Genomic DNA, 25,263 nt, shown 5'->3' on the forward strand with positions numbered 1-25,263 from the left:
CTCTGAGCCATCTCTCCAGCCCGTATTTCTTATTTCTTATTTCATGTTATTGATTTATTTTGAGACAGGGTTTCACTATGTAACAGCCCTGGCTGTCATGGAACTAGTTCTGTAGACCCGGCTGACCTCGAACTCCTAGAGATCCGCCTGCCTCTGCCTCTGCCTTCCAACTGCTGGGATTAAAGGCGTGCACCATTGTTGATCGCCCTGCTCCCTCTCTCATTCTTCACTCTCATGAAACTAACTCATCTACGAATAAAAGCACATGGCTACTCTAGGGAAATGTTTAGGGTCCAAATTCCAATACTGTCACTTACTGTGTGACATTAGACAAACGATTCTTTTTAGTTTCTTGGTCGGTATGATGGGGACAGTAGAGATACATGCTTCAGAGGATGGTAGGGGGACTAGTAATAAGTTTATATTTTACTACAAGTGGTAAGTGTCATGTTACAGAGTTAAACATGGGTAGCCACTATTAGTTTCTTCCCTTTATAGCTCCATGTCATTTCAAGATTCAGTGAGCTCATCAAAGTGCTTATTTTAGAAAGAGACTCTTGCACCTTACCTACTACCTCAATTCTAACCTGCCTTCCTAGGACCATGTGTCAGCATATACATTAGTTATCTATGACCCCCTCCCATCCTCTCCCCCGAAAACTGGGCTTTTCATGTAGTGTTCAAAGGTGGTAAACTCATAATACAGGAAGATGATTGACAAATAACCGTTAAATGATTCAAATGAACTTAAGGATAGTGAAATACGGAACGTGACAGCGTAGAGGTAGAGGTGACAAAAGGAAAGAACGTTCGTTGGCCAAGTAGGCAGCTGATTGGCTGGTTCCAGAATGCATCACTATAGAGCCTCAAATATAAGAGACAAAGTTAGTCGCTGTCCAGCCAGTGTAGTGACTTGGCAAGTGAAAGCTAATGCTACCTAGATTGAGGGTCTTCGGGTAGAGCGGGGAGTCCCCGAGCCCCGCCCCGCCCCGCCCCCCGGGGACCCAGCCAGGGCCCCAGCAGAGGCAGAGGCGGCGCCTGCGCCCTGCCGCCCAAGAACCACTAGTGGTTCACAACTCAGCTCCGAAGATGGCCGACCACGCTTTTGCGGGTACCAGTGGCAACACATCTTTGCGGGGTCTACGAGAACGCTTGGGTGAGTGGGCTGGGAACCCCCCAGAGGGATAGGAGCCCTCATAGAGCACTGGGGTTACTGTAGTCCCAGGGACCAGCAGAGACGCTTGGCTGGGCAACTTTTTAGTGGGGAGTCCGCTCGTCCTATCTGGTCTGTGTCCCCTCATCTCTCTGAACACCCCGGGTTGGGACAACAAAGATTAGAGGACCCGGGCGTGGAGGCGAAACGGTTGGTCAGTACTGTCGGTGGCCCAATGGCCACTGCTGGGCGGATGCCATCGAACCCGGGCTTCATCCCCGCCTGCCATCAGGCACCAGTGACACCCGCGCAACTGCAGGAACACGCAAGGATGAGTGGGCGCTGGCGCGTGCTGGACATAGCTGCAGTTGGGGTGGCCCTGCCAAGATAAGGAAGTTTGGGGTTTCCCTGCATCCTAAGATGTTGGTACTTTCCAGGTCAAGGTCAAGGGAGAAGGGAACTGGGACTTAGGGCTTAGAAAGTTGGGAAGAGACTTCTCTGCAAAGTAGCCCTGCACTAGCACGTGACTTTGTCTCTAGGCTAAACGGAACGAGAAGCTGCACCTAGCAATGTTTTCTCCTCAACAGGTCTTATAATCAAAACTTTTTCCGTCGGGGGGGGGGGACCTGGCGGGGTATGTTAATCTTACCAATTTTGGCAGTACCTGCTTAATTCAGGAAATTGTGAGACGAGGTAGTATCTCTTGTTGGCTGCTTTCGGCTTGCTAACAGTCTAGATTCCCCCAGATATGCCTGTGAAGAAGACGCTTTTGATTGCTATTGAAAACCTAAGGGAATTTTAAATTGTAATTAAAAGGTTAATTCCGATTGGCTGAGATTCAAAGACCATATATTACTGAAGAACACTTTGAATCAAGTCTCCAAAAAGTGTCAGAAGCAAGTACATACATTTTTGCCATTCCATAGGGGGCAAATAATATTCCTCGAGCCTCTAGCCTATTTTAAACTCTGGAGAGTTTGCAATCAATTGCTATATTGTTTATTGACTTTTATAACTCTCTGGTATTAGTTTAAAATAATTGAAATTAGCTAGCGTGTATTCCCATATCTTGAAGGAACTGGGGTCTGATACCCCCTAGCATTAATTATTTATTAAGTGTTGGAAAATAGTTAAAGTTTTGGGGTGGTTGTTTACATTTACAGGGCTTCAAACTATTAAAGACAACTTTAAGCTATGCAAAGAGGGGGAGGGGATTTAATCCTGATCCGTTGTTTACATCCTAGCTGCAACATTAGGTTGAAAACACCACATGTTGAATTTGCACAGCTCACCAGTTTAACTGCCCTGCTAGTTCCAGTATTTTCTGTAGGAGTTAATTTCATCTCCTGCTGGAGTCCCGACTGCATGAATTAAAAAGGTGTCCTGAATAAATAATCTCTGTGGGTGCACAGTACAATTTACATGCATGTGTTTTACAAATGTGTAGGTGTGTGTGTGTGTGTGTGTGTGTGTGTGTGTGTGGATTAACACACAGATATATATATGAACTTAACGGTTTTCTACATATTGTAGTATACTTGTGCTGTATACTGAAGCATTATATTATTTTAACAACCCAATTCCTATTTTCTACACAATTGTTTTAAATTAAAACTGTTCAGCCAGATGAGCATGAAAAACTTGTAACTAGTCACTTTTCTCTTCTTTTTTTTTTTTTTAAATTCACACAAGGTTTCTCAGTTGAGTATGGCTTACTCACAGACTGGGTCCCATAAATGCAGGCAAAGCTACTGAGGCTGCGAGCCAGATTATCAACATTTTAAAGCTACAGAAACCTTCAAGTTAGTCTAGCAGCCAGAATCCCAGACTCAGAAACCCTGAGCAGCTCCCACAGCTTGAATGTGTGCTGTGCTGGACAACCCAATATTTGTGTTACTATGTGGAATGGTAATGTGCTCTTAGCCAGTGTGGCTGCTGGGCACGAAGACTGCAGCAGTTTCCCACCAGCCTTTATCTGAATGCTTTCGGTAGCCAGTTGTTCTCCTGGACTCAATTGCTGCAGACCAAAGAAAGGTTTTAAAATGTTTTCTTCTTTAGAGAACAGTTGAAAAGAATTTGTGCTAGTATGCTTTTCAGAAATAACGTGGCGACAAAATGCCAGTAGTTTAATTATGAGTAAGGCGAGAAGAATCTAATATTTAAGTTTATTTAACTAGGTCATAGTTTATCTGAACTGCTAGGTCCCCAGGGCGTACAAACAAATCCTTTTTCTTTTTTTGAAATGATGATCCCTATGGTAGCAATTGCAGGGCCACTTTCAAGGTTACCCCCTAAAATGAATCCCAGGTAACTTTTCCCCAATGCAGCCACCATCACAGAACCCATTCATTCTGTGTGTCCGTTAGCACCTTAATTATTTGAGCTGTCTGTTTTGAACTGTGATAAATCTCTTAAGAGTTAATAATCAGACCTGTGAGGTGTGACCTCGAGCATATTTTCTCTGCTTTTGCACAAAGGTAAAAACACTTAACTAGGCAGTGGTGATATAAGCCTTGAATTTCAGAACGTGGGAGGGAGGCAGGCAGAGATCTACAGAGCAAGTTCCAAGGCAACCAAGGCTACACAGAGAAATCCTTCCTTGAAAACAAAAAACAAAAGAAAAGCAAAAACAGTTTTTAATGTTCCCCAAGGCCGTTGTCCAGGATTGTGGGGAATTTTAGACGCAGCCATGCATTCAAGGTTCAGGAATTCTCTAGAATCCATCTTAATGTATATTATCTTTCACGTTTCCTCTCTTTCCCTCAATTTACCTTATTGATGTTTACTTGCCGCTTTTCTACGTGTTGACAGAAGGCATATATTTGGTGCGGTTTATATATTTGCCTTACGCGTTTTAAAACTAAACATTGGTTGTCCTTGCATCTTCATAATGCATTAGAATAGAGCCTTAGGGGTGCTGAGGGTACAGGGGTGTGGCTTCATGGGGGAAGGGTACATTGCTTAGCATATTAGAGCCCCGGAGTTCAATCCCAGTTACCACAGAGAAAAGAAAGAAAGAAAATGAGCTACTTTTTAAACCGTTCCAGGTGCTTGAGCCCCACTTCCATAGGGGAGGTACAGGCTTGTTTTGAAAGCCACTTAGGCAACTAGTGTATCAACAGCCTAGAAAGTAGCTGATTTGGTCATTTATAAATGTTTTATGATATTTGGCTCAATCTCTGGGTATCTACTTGTTTGTACACTGCTTCTAGATTTGTGTCTATAAATATTGTTTAGAAGATTTTGATTTTATCTATGTGAATGTTGTGTCTGGTATATGTAGATACACCACTGGCACGCAGCGCCTGTGAAGGCCAGAAGAAGGCATCAGGGCCCCTGGAAATGTGAATTTAAGACAGATGTCAGGTGCCTTGGGTGTGTGCTGAAAACTGAGCCTGAGTCCTCTGCAAGAGCACCGAGTCAGCTCTCCAGCCCAAATTCTTCATTTATTCTTTTGACATATGGTTGAGGGCTGCTGTCCTTGTATTAACTGTTAACAAATAAGGCCTTTTCCCTGTCTTCCTGTGTTTTAGTTGCCGTAGCTCAAGAACTAGCTGAAGAACGGCGACGTAAACGTGGTATTAATTCTTCTGCAGTTACTTCTAAGAGATCGTCGTGTACACCTGGTATACTTTCAATGTTTTGATATATCAGTGCTGTAGTTTTAAAAGCCGGGTGGTGGTGGCGCACGCCTTTAATCCCAGCACTCAGAAGGTAGAGGCAGGCAGATCTCTGTGAGTTCGAGGCCAGCCTGGTCTACAGAGTGAGTTCCAGGACAGCCAAGGCTACACAGAGAAATCCTGTCTAAGAAAACATAACTATTTAATAGAATTAATATCATACTTATGGTTAATTTTTTTGTAGTTTTAGATGGTTCCGTCCTTAAAAATGACATCAAACAACAATTAGCCAAAGAACGCAGGGAAGAGAGAAAACGCCAACAAGAAGGTAAGCATGTTGGACATTTCCCTTTATGTATAGCTTATATATTTCGGACTTGGTTTTTTACTCACTTTGCTTAATCTGTTTATATGCTAGACTGTAATTTTATTATGTAAAATATTAAGTTAACTCCATTTACTGACCCACACCAAGAAGACCAATGAGGTACCTGTGACCAAATTATTTAATTTTTGAAGGAGTAGTTTCAGTTATCTGAAAACGGAGGCCTGGAACTTTCTTCAACAGTTGTAGAAACAAGCAGGATAGGAGTTCAGTGAAAATGGGATTTAGAATAAATTAAGACTTTCTACAACTTGGTTTAAATCAACTGACAAAATAAATGCTCAGATTTATGCAAGTGGGATGCTATAGGTGATCTTCATTGCAGTGGCAGAGATAGAAAGTAATGTTAGAGAGGTTTTTTAATTAATTTATTTATTTATTAAAGATTTTAGCCTCTTCTCCACTACCGCCTCCCATTTCCCTCCCCTTCCCCCCATCAAGTCCCTCTCCCTCGTCAGCCCAAAGAGCAATCAGGGTTCCCTGCCCTATGGGAAGTCCAAGGACCACCCACCTCCATCCAGGTCTAGTAAGGTGAGCAACCAAACTACCTAGGCTCCCACAAAGCCAGTGCGTGCAGTAGGATCAAAAACCCATTGCCATTGTTCTTGAGGTCTCAGTAGTCCTCATTGTCCGCTATGTTCAGACTGGCTTTAACCCGGGCTTTTTCAGACCCAGGCCAGCTGGCCTTGGTGAGTTCCCGATAGAACATCCCCATTGTCTCAGTGTGTGGGTGCACCCCTAGCGGTCCTGAATTCCTTGCTTGTGCTCTTAGTGAGAAGGTTTTTAAAGCTTTATTTATTTATTATGGATATAGTGTTCTGCCTGCATATCTGCCTGCATGCCAAAAGAGGGCACCAGGTCCCACTATAGATGGTTGTGAGTCACCTTGTGGTTGCTGGGAATTGAACCCATGACCTTTGGAAGGGCAGCCAGTACTCTCAACCTCTGAGCCCTCTTTCCAGCCCCTAGGGAGAATATTTTATAACTGCACAGACACGGATCCTCTGCTTGCAGTCAGAGAAGACCTGAATATCGTAAAGCATATTGGGTCGACTTCTAAGTCTATTCATGAAACACCTGCTTATCAAGTAGCATCTGGAGAGTTGAAGACGTTGAAAGAGGTTTCAGAGTAGATTGAAGCAAAATATAGATTCAGCCCATGTGTCCTTTAACTTGTATTTTAAAACACATGTTTCTCTGATGCAGTTTGTTTTTAGCTCAAACTAGCAAACTAACCGCATAGAAGAAAACATTTCTTCCTACTTTGGAAGTTTAGTTTGCGTAGGCCAAGAGTCATCTGGCTTAGAAATGCCAGCTCTTCACAGTTCAGTGACCACTTTGTAAAAAGTGGTTCTTTAGTGGCCACGTGTGTTTACACACATGAATTGTACATGTTCTTTACTGGACCTGGTTATGTTGCCTTAAGAATGATAATGGGACAGATTAGCTTTTTTTTTTTTTTCCTTCTTTGCGTTTAATGTGGAAAACTTTTCTTGGCTTTAACCCCATGAAAATGTACTTGGAATATTTCAGCCAACAAGGAGAAACAACTGCTTGAAAAACAACAGAAAGCGAAGCTACAGTATGAAAAACAGTTGGAAGAAAGACACCGAAAACTGCAAGAACAGAAGGAAAAGGACGAGCGACGCCGAGTATCTGCAGAAGAAAAAAGAAAACAGAAACAGGCGGAAGATAAAGTATGCTACTTCCCAGGCTGTCCATTTAGTGCTGGCATCGTGTGCATCTGAAATATTGTTTAGCCCTTTTCTGTATTTACTGGCCCTGTAGAAAGGAAGGGAGCAACCTCATTTTCTCCTATTTGTTTCCCATTTTTCCTTACCTTCAGTCCAAGCGCTTAAACACTAATTTCAAGGAGAAAAGAGGAGGCATGAAGGTCCAGAAACCGAATTCTATTGGCCTTTAGAGTGCACTACACAGCGTACCTTGGTTTGGGGTTAGCTCAAAACTACTGTCTACCACCTGCATAAGGACTCCAAACCTACCACCCCACCTCTCTGGCAGGTCCCATCTGGCAAGCTGATTTCTTCCAAGTTACCCAGTCTTGTGACTTCCTGAGAGAGAATGAATCATTAGAGACAATTTTGAGAATTAACAAACAAAACAGGAAATAATACAGAGTGTGTGTGTCGGGGGGGGGGGGTCCTTGGTGGACAGAGACAGTCCAGGACAGTGCCATCTTAGTAAAAAGAGGAAGTTGAGAGAAAGAGGAAAAAAAAAACACAGAACGGAACAGAAGCAAATGTCAGTATAGACAGAAAGGGAACCAGAAAAATGGCAGGAAAAAAGATGGCAAAAGGGCATCAACTCCAAAGAGCTAGTGGGTGTGAGCCCAGCCCCAGCCTGGCACATAGACATTGTAAAGTAGGCTAACACGTTTCTCTTTGGCCTAAGAAGAGCAGGGTGGGCACTAGAGAGATGCTCTTGTTGGGTGACAGTTGCTGCCAGGGGATAAAACAAAACCCTCTGGGCCTGAAGTTGATTTGCTCACTGGAACATAGTCGGGATATTATAGTACAGGAATGAAAAACCCCTGAGCAAAGAACTCATTTCTAAACTTGTACTTATTCTGCCGCATTATGGCATGTGATTTTTGTGACTTATCCTGGCCAGTTCAGGCTGCAGCTAAAGTCGAGATAAATACACTGCTTGCCTTAAAAAAAAAAAAAAAAATTCTTACTTAGCACCAGGATTTAAGCTCTTATAGATATGAATGTAATAGACAAGAAAAAACTTTGGCATAGATTTGACATAGGCATGTCACCTTTTCCTATTTCTTTCCACAAAAAAAAAATAAGGTTATTACAAAATAGACTACAGCATTGGTTAAAATAAATGTTAAGGGATCCAGCAGAAGTGGAAATGGAGATGGCCAAACATAGGGATGCGTAGCTTAGCATGCATCAAAGTACACCACTCAGTCTGTCCATTTGCCGCACCAGCTTGGCTCCAAGTTTCCTAATGATAGAAGTGAAAAGAGAAGCATGGTCAATTTCTTGATGTAGTATCCACAAAATAAAATACGGGTAATTCAGGGGCAGCACTGGTATTCAATGATGAAATTAAAATTTGTCTCCCAATTCTTTTAAACTTTTACCTACTTGATAAAGAAATGCAGCGATGGGATTAGTTTTAGAAACAATAAATAAAATTGTGGTAATATCATAACCATATAAAATGGTTTGGCATTTCTTTTAAACAGGAAAAATTCAAGGCGGTAGTGTCCCGTACAATGGAGAGGTGCAATCGTGCTGATCAGCGACAGAAGAGGTGGTCGTGGGAGGGGAGTGTGACCAACGCTGACAAATCAGGTAAATAACAGTTGTAATTTGGGCAGGGGCGGGGTTTCAAGGCAGGGTCTCTGAGTCGTTCTGGCTGTCCTAAAACTTGCTCTATAGATCCGGCTGGCCTCAAACTCAGAGATCTGCCTGTCTCTGCCTCCCGAGTGCTGAGATTATAGACACGTGCCACCACCGCCTGTCAATAGTTGCTAGATTTAAGTTCACTGATATCCATTTTAACCGTCAGTTGCTGTTAGAAGGCTGTAATCTGTGATAGGATCTACTACCTATGTCCTATCACCTGACAAAGCAGAAGAGATCAGATTTTAACTCAGAATACACTAAACTTTATTTAAATTTGCAATCGGCACAAAAATGACATACAAAGTTTAGCCAATGCTTTTTTTTTTTTTTTTTAATAAACTAAGTCCAAGGCTGGAGAAATAGGTCAGTCAGTAAAGCCACTTGCCTTGCGAGTTATAAGACCCGAGTTCGCTCCCCAGAACCCACTTAAGAATAATCCAGGTGTGGTTGGTAGGTATACACACATATTTCCAGCACTGGAAAGGCAAGGGTCGATTCAAAATAGCTGTTGCCATTACTTTAGTATTATTTCTTGAAGGATGTCAATGAGAAAACTACATGACTTACAACTCTGGGGCTATGTTCATCACATTGTCAATGCAAGGAATTTTCACATGGCATAATAGTGCTACTTTCACAACAACAATGTATACTTTATTTTACAAGTCTTAAAGAAAAGGAATTCTTGTTTAATGACTGTCTCAGTATCCTGAGCTAGAATATTTCAAATAAAATGGGAAGTATTTACACAAAGCCAATTGTTTTCTCTTATTGTTTTGTTCCCTTGTGACATCTATAGCAAATATAAATGGATTTTGCTTTAAAAATAGTTATAATTAAATGATCCATTCAGTATTCTTAGACACCATCATGGATTGTGTTTAAAATTAAAGATTAAATATCCACAATTTAAGATTGATGTTGTCAATATTAGACATTTTCCCTATTAATTTTTATTGGTTTTTGTTTGTTTGTTTTTCGAGACAGGGTTTCTCTATGTCTTGCTTGTCCTGGGACTCACTCTGTAGACCAGGCTGGCCTCCAACTCACAGAGATCCGCCTGCCTCTGCCTCCTGAGTGCTGGGATTAAAGGCGTGCGCCACCACGCCTGGCTAATGGTTTTCATCATTTTCTAAGTAACTTTTATTTTCACCTCAAATAAGATAAAGAGTAAATTTTTAAGTTTGGGGTTGTAAACTACATAATACTTGAAGTTAGATAAATTCTTGCAAGTAAGAGTTGAAAGAACTTTAAACTGTTTAATAAGATGCGTGAGCCACCTGAAAAAATAAAAAGGAAAGTAAGATTCCTTTGTACTTGATGTTTAGGAAAAACGGAAAGTAAACGAAGCTCTTCTCTGAATAGAAAAGACAATCAATTACATCCCAATGTTGATGAGGAACACGTGGACACTACGCCTGGTGAGTAGTTAATGCCAAGATACTGGTTTAAACCACAACGTGTGTGTGTGTGTGTGTGTGTGAAGGTTAGAGGACAATTTGTGGCAATCGACTTTAACATGCGGGGGTTCCAGAGACTGAACTCAAGTCCTTAGGCTTAGTGGCAAGTGTCTTTACCCACTAAGCCATCTCGCAGCCCCCTCCCACTTCTTATTTTATAGACGTCACACTGCAGTCCTGGCATAGTCCAGATGGCCTTGACCTTATAACAACCCTCCTCTCGGCCTCTTGAGAGCTGACTTCCTGGCATCAGCTAGCAATCCTAGCTTTAAAGTGGTTTCTCTCTCTCTCTCTTTTTAATTTTTGAGACAGGGTGGGTTTCTCTGTATAGTCCCGGCTGTCCTGGAACTAGCTCTGTAGACCAGGCTGGCCTCAAACTCAGATCCACCTGCCTCTGCCTCCCGAGTGCACCACCACCACCTGGCTTTAAAGTGATTTCTCTCTGACAGCTTTTCTCCTCTACCATCTCCTTTTCCTCTTCCCCTTGCCTTTGCTTCATCCTGCCCTAGTTTGCTTCTTTGTTACCCTGATGAAACACTAGCCGACAGCATCTTAGGGAAGACAGGGTTGCTTGCAGCCCATCACTGGAGGAAGCCAAGGCAGGTACTCAGGCAGGAGCTGGAAGCAGAAACCACAAAGGAATACTGTTTACTGGCGCATTTCCTGCTCACTTTCTCCCATATGCTTCTTAAGAAAATCAGACCCAGCCGGGCGATGGTGGCGCACGCCTTTAATCCCAGCACTCGGGAGGCAGAGGCAGGCGGATCTCTGAGTTCGAGACCAGCCTGGTCTACAGAGCTAGTTCCAGGACAGGCTCCAAAGCCACAGAAAAACCCTGTCTCAAAAAACCAAAAAAAAAAAAAAAAATCAGACCCTGTATCAATCAGCAATCAAGAAAATGCCCCCCAGACATGCCTACAGGCACGTGCTGGCGGCAATTGTTCAACTGACGGCCATCTTCTCGGGCGTCTCTAGTTCACGTCAAGTGCACAGTAGGAGACTTACCTTAATTGATTCAGGTGAAATCCTTTGGGAAGAAATGCAATTTGTGTTAGGGATCTTTATAAAGATTTAAACAAAATATTGACCGCCCCCCCCCCAAAAAAAACACTTTTGACAAGACCATTGTGTTCAGTCCCAGGACCTGGGTTAGGTTCTCACCACCCACACGGCAGCTCACCACTGTCGGCACATCCAGTTCTAGAGGATTCAATTTCCTCTTCGGGCCTCTGAGGGCACCAGGCATGCAAGTAAACACTCAGGCACATACGAGAAAAATAAATAAGTCTTTTAAAAATGTGGTTGAGACTTTGAAACACAGTGTGATTCAAATAGAAACCTTTTGCTACAAGTATCCACTTTCCAGGGACAGCTGATTTTCATTTGTAGTGAACCATTGTGGTTACAGCAACTCTGTTGCTGATGTCCCTTCTGTGATACTACATTTCTAATGGTTCTACTCTCAGTGATCTATCTATCTCACTGACCAGTGCCTATACTGTGTAAAATGCCTATAATTTCCTATTAAATAGCGCTTCTCTATTGTCATACTGTGAACACGGAGTGTTTTTATCTGGTCAAATTCCTACCTTTATGTGGACTTTTACTCTGTCCTCATTCACTTATAGGCATGACCAAATATGTTTTCCGCTATGTTACTGCACCAGTATTTACTACTGATGGGCTAAAGTCTTCCGCAATATTCTGTAAGTCATCATTAAAAATGCCACTTCCAGCCAAATTAGAAATCACACCCACAAAGAAAATCGCAACATCTCTCAAGGAAAACATGGAAAGACCAGCAAAGGCGAATGCAGAAATGCCACCCAAGATGAACATGGAAGAACGCACACAGGCAAACCTGGACGGACCATCTAAGGCTGATGTGGAAATGGCACTCCGAAACATAGCGGACATCTCTGAGGCTAAGGTGGACATTTCCCCCAAGGTGAATATTGAAGGACTCGCTGGTGGGAGCTTGATGAAGCACCCCGAATCAAATGCTGAAGAATTCCCCCAAATGAATGTGGATGCTTCTTCAAGTGTTGAACCATCCCCCATTGTGAGCGAGGATTCATCCCCCGTTCTGAGTATCGGATCATCCTCTGTTGTGAGTGTAGAAATATCGCCTGTTGTGAGCATAGATAGCTCACCAGAATTAAGTTTGGGCTCGGCAAGTGCTGTGCCCTCGGAAACACTCATAGAAACATCTCAGACTTCTCTTAAGACCAGCGAGGAATTAAACCTTGAGGCCAGTATGAAAGCACAGCCTGAGACAAATGTTGAAGGACCACCCCAGGTGAGTGTGTGAGCACGGCCTAGACAAGGTGAGTGTGCAGGCACGGCCTAGGTAAAGTGAGAGTGGGAGCGTGGACTAGGTAAGGTGCTTTATAGACACACAGCCTAGACAAGGTGAGTGTGGGCACAGGCTAGACAAGGTGAGTGTGGGCACAGGCTAGACAAGGCGAGTGTGGGCACAGCCTAGACAAGGTGAGTGTGGGCACAGGCTAGACAAGGTGAGTGTGTAAGCACAGGCTAGACAAGGTGAGCGTGAGCACAGCCTACACAGGGTGAGCGTGAGCACAGCCTACACAGGGTGAGCGTGAGCACTCCTTGAGGTGATAGTGGGAGTTTCTCGGGCAAGTGGAGGAATGCCTCTCATGACGTGAGAACAGCTCCCAAGGCTAAAGGGGCAGACTTCAGAGATTTGTTTAGCAGTTAATGTGAAATACATTAAGGAAAAAGGCTTCTGAGGAATGTTCTGGACTGTTCAATGAGGTCTAGAAATGGAATTAGATTTTGAAATAGAAGATTTTTAAATGTATTTCTGTGATATACTTGCATTGTGTAACTTCTTAGCCTAGAAAAAAGAAATATCTAATGTTTCATGAATTAAAAGAAAATTGGAGGTTTCGGGGACTGTGACTCTATAGTATAGTATAATAATTGCTAGTAAGTTTCTTCTTATCTTATTGACTTGGTATGTTCAGAACTCAGAACTGGACAACACACGAAGTGTAAACCTTACCACCAAGAAACAGCAGCAATCACACACACCGTGTTACAGATGGCCGTCATCGCCTGCAGTCGGGTGGCGCCCACCTTCTCCCATGAAGGCTGTGTAAGTAACCTATTTGCAGTTCCTTCTGATAGGCATATTATTGGAACAAATGCCATATCAGTGTTTCCTAAAGGAAATAATATAACATGCAAGGTAAGCAATTGCAAATGGGAAAAGCGAAGTAGCTTTACTCTCTCCGTTATAAAAATGTCCAGCTTGTAATTACTTATAGTATCAGTGCATTGCGTCACTCATAATTAAATACTGAAAAGTAATCGGGACACATGTGTTACTTTTTCTCAGCAGGCAGAATCAAAAGATTCGACCACCATAGCCTCTACCAGTCTCAAGAATATCATCGAAGACTTCTCTTTCGTATAAAATAACCCCAGTTCAGAATATCCTGTATGTGCCGAATGCATTAGGCACAATAACAAAGACAAAAGAACCCGTTCAAAAGCGTATGATCAACAGAGGTAAATTCTTTTCCTAAGTATTTTAGCGACACAAAAATCTTGAAGTACTTGAGAATCATCATAATTTTATTCCCTAATTGATGGGACTTTGGGAGTGGTCTTTCTTTTAGATAAAGAGAATTAACCAAGCACTGGTTCACTGGGATGCTGCTTCTCTGCTTGTTTACCCACCCCTCTGTTCGGAAACTTCGTTTTTGGAGCCATTGCTAGAAGCTTAAGTTGGATGAGAGGGTTGAGCCTATGATCTTTGTGGGCCCTTCCAGCTCAGATATTGGCTTGTTCTTTGTAGTATGAGGGGGAGCGGGCGGCATCCCGCTGCCTGGCTAGATTAACCCCCCAAAATAACCACATGGAAATTGTATTAATTAAATTGCTGCCTGGCCCATAAGCTCTAGCCTCTTATTGGCTGACTCTCACATCTTGATTCAACCCATTTCTAATAATCTGTATGTCATCACGAGGTTGTGGCTTACCAGGAAAGATTCAGCATGTCTCTGACCTGGCAGCTTCATGGTGGCCCGGCTCTATCTGCTGCTTTCTTCCTCCCAGAATACAGTTCTGTCTTCTCCACCTATCTAAGTTCTGCCCTATCAGGCCAAGCAGTTTTGTTATTGATTAACCAATGAAAGCAACACAAATACTGAAAGACCTCCTCCACCAGTTCTTAGAGAGTTTATCCAGCTACATGTGCTTGAATAACTTTTCATCAAATGTAGGCCAGTTTCCATATACATACATGACTTGTGACATGTCCTGATTTGTGCTGTACCCATGTTCACACTGTTACTTTGCCGGTAACATGCATTTTTACACATGTCAGTGCTATTGGCCTCAGATGTCCTGGGAATTCTGTTTTTAAAAGAAATTCCAGTGAATTATCTGTATCAAATGATCTTTTGATGATGAATTAGTCATTCTTAGTGTCGACAAATTTTCATTTCTATATAGTTTATCTAAACAACAAAATTAGTTATATAAACTTAATATTATAATATTCCTCCATGTTGAGCCAGCATGGCGGTGCATGCCTTTAATCCCAGAACTCAGGAGGCAGAAGCAAGTGGATCATTGTGAGTTCGAGGCCAGTCTGGTCTACAGAGTAAGTTCCAGAACAGCAAATAGTGAGGAGGGATAGATAGATCCATGTAAAATATACCTTATTTTAATGATAGTGTTGGCTTCTTTTGTTACCTACAGCTACCATTGTATGGTAACCACATGTATATGGGGTTGTCAAAGTTTAGGTAAACATCAATAGAAATGATGTACAAATCCCACACATACCAAATATTTAATTTGATTTGTTGAGTATTTTAAAAGTTTTTACTTTTCATTTGGATCAGGCATAAACTTGGCTTCAGCATATTTTAGTCTTTCATCATAGAGTCCTGGATTTACCTGTCTCTAACCAGTTAAATCAAAGTAGAAGTACATCATTGCATTTTGAATATTTCAATATGCATTTGTTTGAGAGACAACATGCTAATATTTTGTTAGGGATGAGCTGGCATTGTGAACAACTCCCCTAATTAGCTTGTGATTAATTTTTGGTCTGTGGTCGTATGTTTTTAATGGGTTCCCTAATCAACTGTTTCACATGTTTCTTTAAACTAGAATCTGGTAATAAAAGTGTGCCAAGCAGTGAAGCAGCTATGAAAGTTTCGATAGAGATACGCCATGCGGCTTATGAACAAAACGGCAAAAAGGAGAAAGAAAGAGACCAGCAAGAAGAGACAAAGCAAAGGTAATTACAGAATAACCGTTCTTTCCCTAATCCTTGGTGGGAGTCCAAACTTTTTTTGCCCTCAAATTCTAGGTTTCAAAATGGCAATTAACTGTTTTCTATGGTGAGAAGCCAATCATTGCTTTCTAGTTAGATAAAGAAAGGAAGGAAAGCCAGGCGGTGGTGGTGCACGCCTTTAATCTCAGCACTTGGGAGGCAGAGGCAGCCGGATCTCTGTGAGTTCGAGGCCAGCCTGGTCTACAAGAGTTAATTCTAGGACAGCCAGGGCTACATAGAGAAACCCTGTCTCAAACCTCTCCCCTTTAAAAAAAAAAAAAGAGAGAGAGAGAGAAAGAAAGGAAAAGGAAGAAAATAGAAAACACTTAAAAAGGTGTTCTAACTGGCTCAGCGGAGTGGTAACATCTCAGCTCCTAGATATTTGTTTGCCTTCACTGGAATGACAGGGGCAGGGGTTGGTGAGGAGACAGATATACTAAGATTCATCTCTATGTCGCCAAGGTCTCATATAGCCAAATGAATTAGTTCTAGAAGGTTGTCCCGGACAACATACAAAGAACATTTGAACTTGAAACGTTCTTGCTTGGTCATCTTGAGACCCATTTTGTGTTGTGTCTTGTAAACCCCTGTCCAATGCGGACAAAGGATACTGTAGGGCTGACTCTATTTCCAAGTACCAAGTGTTTCAAGCACAGTTGCTTGGGAAAAAGGAGAAGGAGATACTTTGAACAGGAAACAGTTTGAAACTTGGGCATGATTGCTCCTTGTCTTCTGCAAACAGAGCCGATTTAGCATTTGAAAGCACTGAGTCCTGGCACACCATTAGACCCTCCTCCAGATTACCTGTCATCATCCCTAGGTGAGATTGGGCATGTTCACATATAAGACCTTAAAGAATCTGTCTCTAACATGACTAAAGGCTATTTCTCTCTTGCATATGTGCACATATGTGAAGTAGTCAGGTACTTCTTAGAAATAAATTAGTATGCCCAAAGGTCTCATTTGTAAAAGGTGACTCTTGAATAGCAAGAAAGCTATCTTCCATAAATGCAATTGTATTACTATATCCAAGCAATTTCACCATAAATGCTTCCATAGTCCTGCAAACTATATATGGTAGCAGCTAAGAAAAATACTAAAGTTCTTTAAATACCCTCAGCATTTCTAGAAAATCAGACGGTATGGTAGAGAGAGTGGATAAAATCCCAATAGATGAATCCTCACCCTACAAAGATGAGCAGCAAGAAAAACATCTGACAAGGAGACATTTTGAGCCACCGGAAGACCAGAAAGAACGGCTACAGGTTTGTAGCCTTGCCATTGCCACTTCTGCTCAGAGAACCTGCTTAGAAAGTGCAGTTGCGAGGGGGCGGTGGTGGCGCACGCCTTTAATGCTAGCACTGGGGAGGCAGAGGCAGGTGGATCTCTGTGAGTTCGGGGCCAGCCTGGTCTACAAGAGCTAGTTCCAGGACAGGCTCCAAAGGTACAGAGAAACCCTGTCTCGAAAAACAAAACAGAACAAAAAAAAAAGGAAGGAAGGAAGGAAGGAAGGAAGGAAGGAAGGAAGGAAGGAAGGAAGGGCAGTTGCGATGCAAAGCCACCATCGGGGCCACTGAGCAGACCCAGCATTGTCTGGCTGCACTTCTTTGCAGTCTCCAAAACCTACATGGCCATAGCCAATTTCTGTTCCCAGGTTTAGTAGATCATTCCTCAGAACTGGTTACATCTAAATCTCCTTAAATCATCGTGTATGTTTGTATTGCTTGGCAGGGAACCCTCACAAATTTTCCCATAGCTTTTGAGGAATGTAAGAAAGTTGACTCCTTGCTGTGTTAATACCTCAAAACCACACGCTTTGAAAGCAGTGCTTCTCACGGGCTTTCATCAGAAAACACAGATGTTTACATTGCAATGCACAACAGTAGCAGAGTTACAGTGAAGTAGCAATGAAATTAATGTTATGGTCGGGGCTGGCCCCGAACTGCGACATGAGGACTGTGTTAAAGGGTCGCAGCAGTAGGAAGGTTGAGAACCCCTGAGTTAAGGTAAGGCAGGCACGTGTTCAGATGTCTGAAACATTTCAGACATCATCAGCCTCAATCTGTGTTTTGGACAGGCGTTGAAACTGAATAATACATGTGAGAAATGACCATGAGCCTTGCAACTGTTTGATTTTTTTTAAGTTAAAAAATTTCTTGTCGTCCAGATATTTTGAAATTAATGATATTTGTGTACCAATTTTCTAGAAAGGGGACACCACCACAATGAAATCTGAGGACAGAGCTCAAAGTAGACAGAAGGAACAGGAAAGAATTACGTTACAAAATTTGCAAGAAAGATTAGAGAGGAAAAAGGTAATTCTCTGTTTCATGTGCTTTGTGTTAATGGTGGGTACAAGCTAGCAACATTTCTCTGAAATCCTCAACCAGGTATGTGGTAGTCCCTAGCTGTCTGCCCACTGTGGTTGTTTATCCTAAGGTGCTGACTTCTATACAGGAAGTTATCCTCTTACTGGCGGTGTTTTGTGCCTCATGGTTGGCATTGTAGCAATGCCTCAATATAATCAAACCTGTAGAATCAACATTTCTTTTAGCAGGATGACTCCAGACTGACAGGTTAGTAGAAGTTTCTTCTAAACTGGGCTGTAGCTGGCACTCCATGTGGTGGGAAGAAGGGGAGGCCTCTTAGAAAGGCCAGTGTTTGAATTGTTTCTAAGGTAGGACCTGATTGGATGCAACCCCACGTGGTTTATCTAGGAGTCCTCTCTGTCACTCTGAGGCAGTCAACAAGCCACAGCTCTCCTCACCTTATGTCGTGGAGAGAATTCTTATCCCACTCTAGAGTACATCCTTCCTTCCTCAGCCTTCTGTTGCCTTAGGAACATAGCATCGTTGAAGTGCATTATTTTCATTAATGTTTGCTGCAGCCATGGTCTAGGAGTTCTAATTAGTTTGCAGCGATATGTGTTGAGTCTCACTGAAGTAGCCTGCGTAAAAAAGGGAACACGGAATTACCGTTTGAGTCTCTGTTATAATAGGAAGGACAATTGCTGCCGTTCACAGTATATTATAGCTTAGACCAGGGACAGAAGAGAACCCCAGCTGCTGCCCCAAGACTATCGTTAAGTCTGGGGTTTGGGGACAATTCCAGGCATTGCCTGCGATACAGTGGGGGTAATCACTATTTTTTAAAATCTCTTTTACGTTTTCATTTCCCTTTGACTAGAGGGTTGAGGAAATAATGAAGCGGACGAGGAAGACAGATGTGAATACCTCAAAGGTAGTCTCTACCCACCAGCGTGCATACGACTTCCTCTCGCTTCCTGCTCTTGGCATCTCTTCATTTTGACCAGTCTGGTGATAATGAAGTCTGGTGGCACCTTTGCAGTTCCCTGGTCCTTAAAAGCCCAGAGCTTGTCTTTCTAGCTCTAGTCATGTTCTCAATGTGAAATGCTTGCTTGGGTCTTCTTGCCTAAAACAGCGAGGCTGGTTTGTCTTCTAATTTCTTTAGCCAGTTCTTGGAATGTTCTAGACCCTGCTTGTGTTGTTGTTGAATTCGTAGCACTCTCCTCTCCCAATAGTCTTATTGTCATTTGCTGCTGGGGAGAAGCTCCCGGTGCTAATGTTGAATTTATCAGCATCTTCTGCTAGCTTCAGCGTTTTTTACGCCCTTCCTGAACACTTGGACATCTACTTTGGTGACATGCCTATCTGTCTCTTGTGTCACCTGCCTTTTCTTACTGATTTACAGGAGTTTTTACCTACTCTGAGCAGGAGTCCTTTGGAGGTATGTGTTCCAATCTTTTAATATAAAGCTTTTTGTGAACCAGTGTTCTTCATTTCAGCCAATGAATTCAGGCCACCCCCCCCTTTCCGTGACTGCTTTCTGCATCTGTGTTCCCGTTGCTTCTCACAACATGTCTTCTGACTATGGCACATGCACTCAAGGCTTGCTGTTCTCTCCATTCGGAGCCACTGACATTTGGTTACAAACTGCTCTTTTCCCTGGTCTTAGTTATCCCCACAATGTCTGATAGAAATGGCCCTTCTGAAAACTCTGTAGAGTCACAGCCACAAAGCTCATTCAGTTCACTGGCCCAGGGCCTTTGACGTCAGCCGCTGCTCCTGAGTTCATCTTGCTCGTTGCTGACTCCTCCCGCTCTGGCTGCACTAGTATTCCGAGCAGGGGATGAGTGGGAGCTGAGGGCTGGGGCTCTGCACTCTTGGGCCAGGAAAGAGTTCATTCTTGAGTGTCGCCCTAGCTGAAAGATGGAACTAAGGCCAGCAACCCATCATGAGGCCAGTTAAAGAGACTGATTTTTTTTTCTACCCTTTATTCAAAATGCCAAAAATTAGCCATGAGTCTAGTCTTTTCTTCTTTGAAATACTAAAATAGGATGGTTAAATGCATATAATCATGACTTTCTGTGCTAACCATAGACTTCAGAAATATCTGATAATTGCCCATCCGAAGAGGATGAAGCGGATGATGAAGGCGAAACAGAAAGCGATGGGGACTCCCTGGAGATGCTTCCATCAGGTTCGCTTGTTCCTCATGGTTACACATAGACACAAACACTGGTACTATCAAAATGAGGACTGGGTTTAAGCAGTCTCATGAGAACCGGGTCAGACACAGTGACTAGAGCCCCCAGGCTGCTTCTGAGTCATGGGGGGGAGGCTGCGGACAGTAAGGATATTTGAAGTAAAAGCAGATTCAGAGGCAACCAAGGGCAGGAAGCAAGGCATAATCCTGACCTTTGACCCATCAACCTTCACTAGCAAAGAAAAGAGGGATATTCTTTGAAGAATATTCCCTATGGCCACTACTGAATTAAGAGTTAGGCAAATTAATGCGCATGCTGGACAGCCCCTCAGCTGGCCTGCTCAGTCAGGCTTGACTGGGCCTGGTTCCCCAGAGCATTGCCTGCTTGGCCCTTCTTGCCTTAGGCAGGGAGACACACACACACACACACACACACACACACACACACACACACCCTATCACACCAGGATTAGAGGGTTTGATTTCTCTTGTCCTTGTTGTTGAAGTTCCAACTTGAATTCTCTTCTCCCCACTCCAGGAATGAAAACGGCACTTAGCAAACTGAAAAAGGTTCACAAAAACACCAAGAGGAAGCCTCACAAGCTAGTGTTTATGCAAGCAGGATCTGGTGAGCTTGACTCGGAGAAAAAGGTCTATTTCAATGGGAACATGAAAGCTTTCAAACAAAACAACCCAAAAGAATCTACAAGTCAAGCAAAGGGCACTAAGTGAGTCACTTAGCACCTTATTTATCCAGACGAATGTGGGAGACGTATGAATGCCATCCTTAGAATCCTGAGCAATATTAATTACTGCTTCAGTGCTTAGTTTGCATATACCAAACATTATGTCCAGTACCCTACTTAATCGTAATGGAAACAAAATAGAACCCACAGCAGTCTTGCTGGGTCGGGATCTTCACCCCCAAGTCAAGGGTGTCTCTGTGTGGCCCTGGCTGTCCGGGAACTTGCTCTGTAAGACCAGGCTGGTCTCGAACTCGGAGAGCTCTGCCTGCCTCTGCCTTCTGAGTGCTGGGGTATGCTACCACCAACCAGCACCACCATCTTCTACAGAAAAGCCAAGCAAAGCACACAGAGGCTTTCGGCTTTATTCACCAAATTCAAACCCAGATTCATGACACAAAATTGCTTGTGTTTGCATGATGAATGAATGTGGTTTCATTTATTGAGGGAATACTCAATATTCGAAACAATGAGAATGTGATGTCCTCACTTTCACTGTTATGCAGAGACTGATAATCCTCTTCTCATTTCACAGCTGAGTAAGTAGGCTCCGAGGTTAAGTTGAGAGAGTAGGAACTGTTTGTTGAAAAGGAACACTGCCTAGATGATAACCTAAAACAGTCTAAACCTCTGAGGCCCATTGGAGTCATTGTCTGCTAAGAGACCAAGTTGGTTCTGGTTGAAAGGGGGTACCACATTCAACTCTTGTGCCTGTTCTTTAGTTGCTCCTTACCGTCTGTGCCCTTAACTGACTTTAAGAAGGGCAACAGGGAGGCTGGAGACATGGCTCAGAGGTTAAGAGCACTGACTGCTGCTCTTCCAAAGGTCCTGAGTTCAATTCCCACCAACCACATGGTGGCTCACAACCATCTGTAATGGGGTCTGGTGCCCTCTTCTGGCCTGCAGGCATACACACAGACAGAATATTGTATACATAATAAATAAATAAATTTTTTTTTTAAAAAAAAAAGGAAGGGCAACAGGGATCTGCAGAGATGGTTCATTTGGGTAAGGGCACTTGTGCAAGCATTAGGAACTGAGTTCAAATCCCAGCATCATACCAAAAAAGCCAGGTATGCCTGGGCAGTGGTGGTGCATACCTTTAATCCCAGCACTCTGGGAGGCAGAAGTAGGTGGATCTCTATGAGTTCAAGGCCAGCCTGGTCTACAGAGCGAGTTCTAGGACAGGCTCCAAAGCCACAAAGGAAAACTTTGTTTGGAGAAACAAAAAATAAAACAAAACAAACAAAAAAGCCAGGTGTGGCCATGCACTCACCTATAACCAGGGAGATGGAATTGGGGGCTAGAGACAGGAGGATCTCTAGGGCTTGCAGGCTGCCAGTTTTGCTCCAGGTTCAGGTAGGATACAATTTGAAAGCCAATGTGGTCTGTGATCTACACGGTCCCAGCCTTCTCATTCTAGGATGTGGAAAGTTAGTTTATTCTATCCAAGGCACTTCTTAGAAGTTAAATGATCAAAAGCTCCTTTCACGGTTTTGAAAGAGCCAGGATTCTAATTACAAGATTTCATTCCAGGACATTTACCAAAAAGCAACCTACCAGAACAGTGAGGAGCAGAAAAATAAGAGACGCCAACCCCACCATGCGGTCTGCAGTGAGTGTCACTACCAATCAGGAGTGGGTCTGTGACAAAGTTATAGACCTTAGTCACACCGCCGAATCACCTGTCCCAAAGACCACCACTGAGAGCAACAAACAAGATTCAAAGGATTCGGTGACAGCTCACCAAGGTCCTCAGGTACCGCTGGACCCTAAGAATAGAAACAAACCTGTTCCTCTGAAGAAAGTGTTCTCAAGCCTCCACTTAGCTGGAAGTTCATCCGAGCTTGAAAACCCCTTTGCCTCCGGTTCCTGGATGGCATTTGGAGGAGGCGAAGAAGACAGTGGTAAGTCTGTAGGAATGATCTAGAAGAATTTTTCATTAAGTTATATTTGAGAGACTATATAACTTGAAAATGATTTCCATGCCCTACATCTCCTGCCACATAAAAAAAAAAATATTAGTTCTTTTCAAACTCTGGCTTCATCAGCTCCCCTGCTCCCCTAGCTGCTGGACAAGTACAGGGCAGGGCAGAGAGCAGACCTTTACAGTTTGTCTTTCATCCTGTGTTTCCCAAACCAGAGGGTATTGTTTTTCTCTTTAAGAAGTTAACGAGGCTGGGAAGATGGTTGTGGGGCAAGCTTAAGGACTTGACTTTGATTCCCGGCACCCATGTAAAAAGTCAGGTGTAATCTCAGCGCTGGGGAGGCAGAGATAAGGGGGTCCCTGAGGTTTGCTGGCCAGCCGGTGTAAGCTAAAGCACTTCCAGATTCAGTGAGGCCCTGTATTAAAAAAAAAAATAAAGAAGCTACTGGACAGCTAACCGTGGCCTCTACACTCACTGGGACATAAGCATGCATACGGGCACATGTGCCGCACACGCATATACGTGCGTGCACCAAAACCAACTCTCCTTGCCAAAAGCAGTATGGGTTCTTCAGGTGTTGTTGGGGAGACCATTTAGAGAAGAGCACCTGAATGTTCGGGGGCTTGGTCAAGGAGTCACCTGAAAGGGAGGCTGAGCTGAGTTGCCATGACACCGTGAGCACCTGCTCTACTAATCTTTCTTTTCTTTTCTCCCCTGACTAGATACATAAACCCCTGTGGAGCCTGGGCGGTTGTCATCTACCACCCCATATTAAAACTCCTAAGGCCAAGACTCAAAAAGTGTCTCCTTCATACTTGAAACTGGCAACGGAATTTACAATCAAAAAGAAAGGAAAACAATAGTCACCTCAACACCTACTTAAGAGAATGTTAATATCACCTTGTTCTCTAGAAAGAATTTTGAGTAAAGAGGTTATTGTTTTCCTTAGAAAGCATCTATATTGTCTCTTTGTTGATTTTTTTTTTCATTAAATGATCATTTTCAGTCCTCCAAAAAATTCTATTAAAGGAATATCTCTATTCCAGGATCTATTTGAAACCCTAAAATAGTGATTCTGGTTCATGGTGACGCTACTTTGCCAACTAGAAACAATCTGATCTCACAGAGAGCAGAACAGGAATTCAGAGTACTCACTAGAGTTGGGTCAGAGTCTTCCTGATAGACACAGCCCTGCCTGTACATATATAAAATTCAGCTCTCATCCCTGGCCAGTGCTGATACTTCTATATGCCTGAACCAGAAGATGTAAGCTTGAACCCATCGATATCTTTCATGTTCTCCATCAGTGCTTCGTCTCTAAGTACCTAACGGGGTTCATACACCAAATGCGCATTGTTTCGTCGCAACAGTACTTGGCTGTTGTCTCACCGAGTCCAATTAATTCCTTTAAATACTGTGTGTTTACAGCTTTTTCCGCCTTGCTTCCCAGGCCTGTCCTTCAGTATACACTGGGGCCTGGGACCTATCAACAATATGTGTTTGTCTCTTCTAGGCACTTGCAACAAGTGAAGACAAGAGCAGGGCTATTCAGTTCTGGTGACAGGCACATGGACATACAACATGTGTATTCACACATGTATGCAGAGGCATTTCAATTGTATTTTAATAAATAAAGACTGCCTGAATATCTGAGAATAAAACAGCCACACTGGCCTTACAGACCAGCCAGCAATGACATACACCTTTAATCCCAGTAGCCACACTAGTTGCCATAGAAATTGGGGGGTGCATGCCTTTAATTCCAGAACTAGAGAGGATTATAAGACAGGGGGAGACAGCTCTCAGACATAGTCTCCTTCTGAGATTCCAGGTTGCAGGATCATCATTTCAGACTGAGGTCGAGGTAAGAGCCAGTGGCTGGCCGTTTTGCTTTTTGGATCTTAAGGTTGAACCCCGGTTTTTATTAATCGTGCTTCATGTATATGTACACACAAAGGTGATGTAATTTCACATTCCTTGTCCTAACACCGAGTTTGGGTGTTTAGTCACAAATTGTTTAAAACAGGTTCCTTTGGCCACCAATCTTGAATTCTCAAAAGGAAATAATTGTATTATCTGATGCTTGGGCCTTTGCTCCATTTGTTCTGTGTTAGGGCAGGGTGCCTTAGGTTTCAAATCTAGTTTTAGATACTTGTTCTTAAATGTAGACAGCAAAAGGCAATCATCCTGAAAGATGAGCTTTTGATATGTTTCTATACAAATGCCGTGTGCTGCAATACATTTTGTAAGTATGTGCTATATGAAATAAATGTCCTGGATAAAACCAGCTTTGTTTTCGTTATAGTAATAAAACCACACTGGTGGTGGTATAGAGGTGATACCAAATGTCAAGCAAGCTATGAATACAGGCCACTGGCAAGTCTAACCAACAATCAAATCTCCATCTTTCCTAGTCATCTGCTTGGTGATTTAGCAGAGTTCCAGGTTTGGAACAGGAAAATGAAACTTCAAACTCTGATCTTTTTGTTTGTTTTGGTGTTTTTGAGACAGGGTTTCTCTGTGTAGACTCAAATTTCCTGGAACTAGCTCTGTAGCCTAGGCTGGCCTCGAACTCACGGAGATCTACCTGCCTCTGCCTCCTGAGTGCTGGGATTAAAGGTGTGCGCCACCATCGCCCAGCAGAGCTCTGGTCTTCTTTTTTCTTCCTGTGTGAGCTGTTATAGCTGAGGCACACCGGTAAAGTGGGTTTTTTTGCTGTTATTTTTTTTTACTGCAGTAAATAATGTAATAAACATGTATCAATTATA

General features: G+C 43.0%; 1 protein-coding gene across 1 annotated transcript; it reads left to right on the plus strand.

The window, feature by feature from the left end:
• The first annotated feature begins 995 nt into the window (after positions 1–995).
• Positions 996–25,263, plus strand: Map7d3 (MAP7 domain containing 3). Its single transcript, XM_050159670.1, is given in 18 exon segments — positions 996–1,156; positions 4,687–4,779; positions 5,018–5,101; positions 6,692–6,855; positions 8,379–8,487; positions 9,870–9,962; positions 11,630–12,300; positions 12,992–13,122; positions 13,369–13,538; positions 15,153–15,282; positions 16,439–16,583; positions 17,526–17,633; positions 18,505–18,558; positions 19,030–19,065; positions 19,719–19,818; positions 20,363–20,552; positions 22,104–22,474; positions 23,218–25,263. Coding segments are annotated over 18 exon segments (2,724 nt in total). The 5' UTR covers positions 996–1,089; the 3' UTR covers positions 23,226–25,263.

The sequence above is a fragment of the Alexandromys fortis genome, unplaced genomic scaffold (genome assembly GCF_014885135.2).
Source record: "Alexandromys fortis isolate MF-2015 unplaced genomic scaffold, M_Fortis_MF-2015_v1.1 scaffold_95, whole genome shotgun sequence".
Classification (NCBI taxonomy): domain Eukaryota; kingdom Metazoa; phylum Chordata; class Mammalia; order Rodentia; family Cricetidae; genus Alexandromys; species Alexandromys fortis.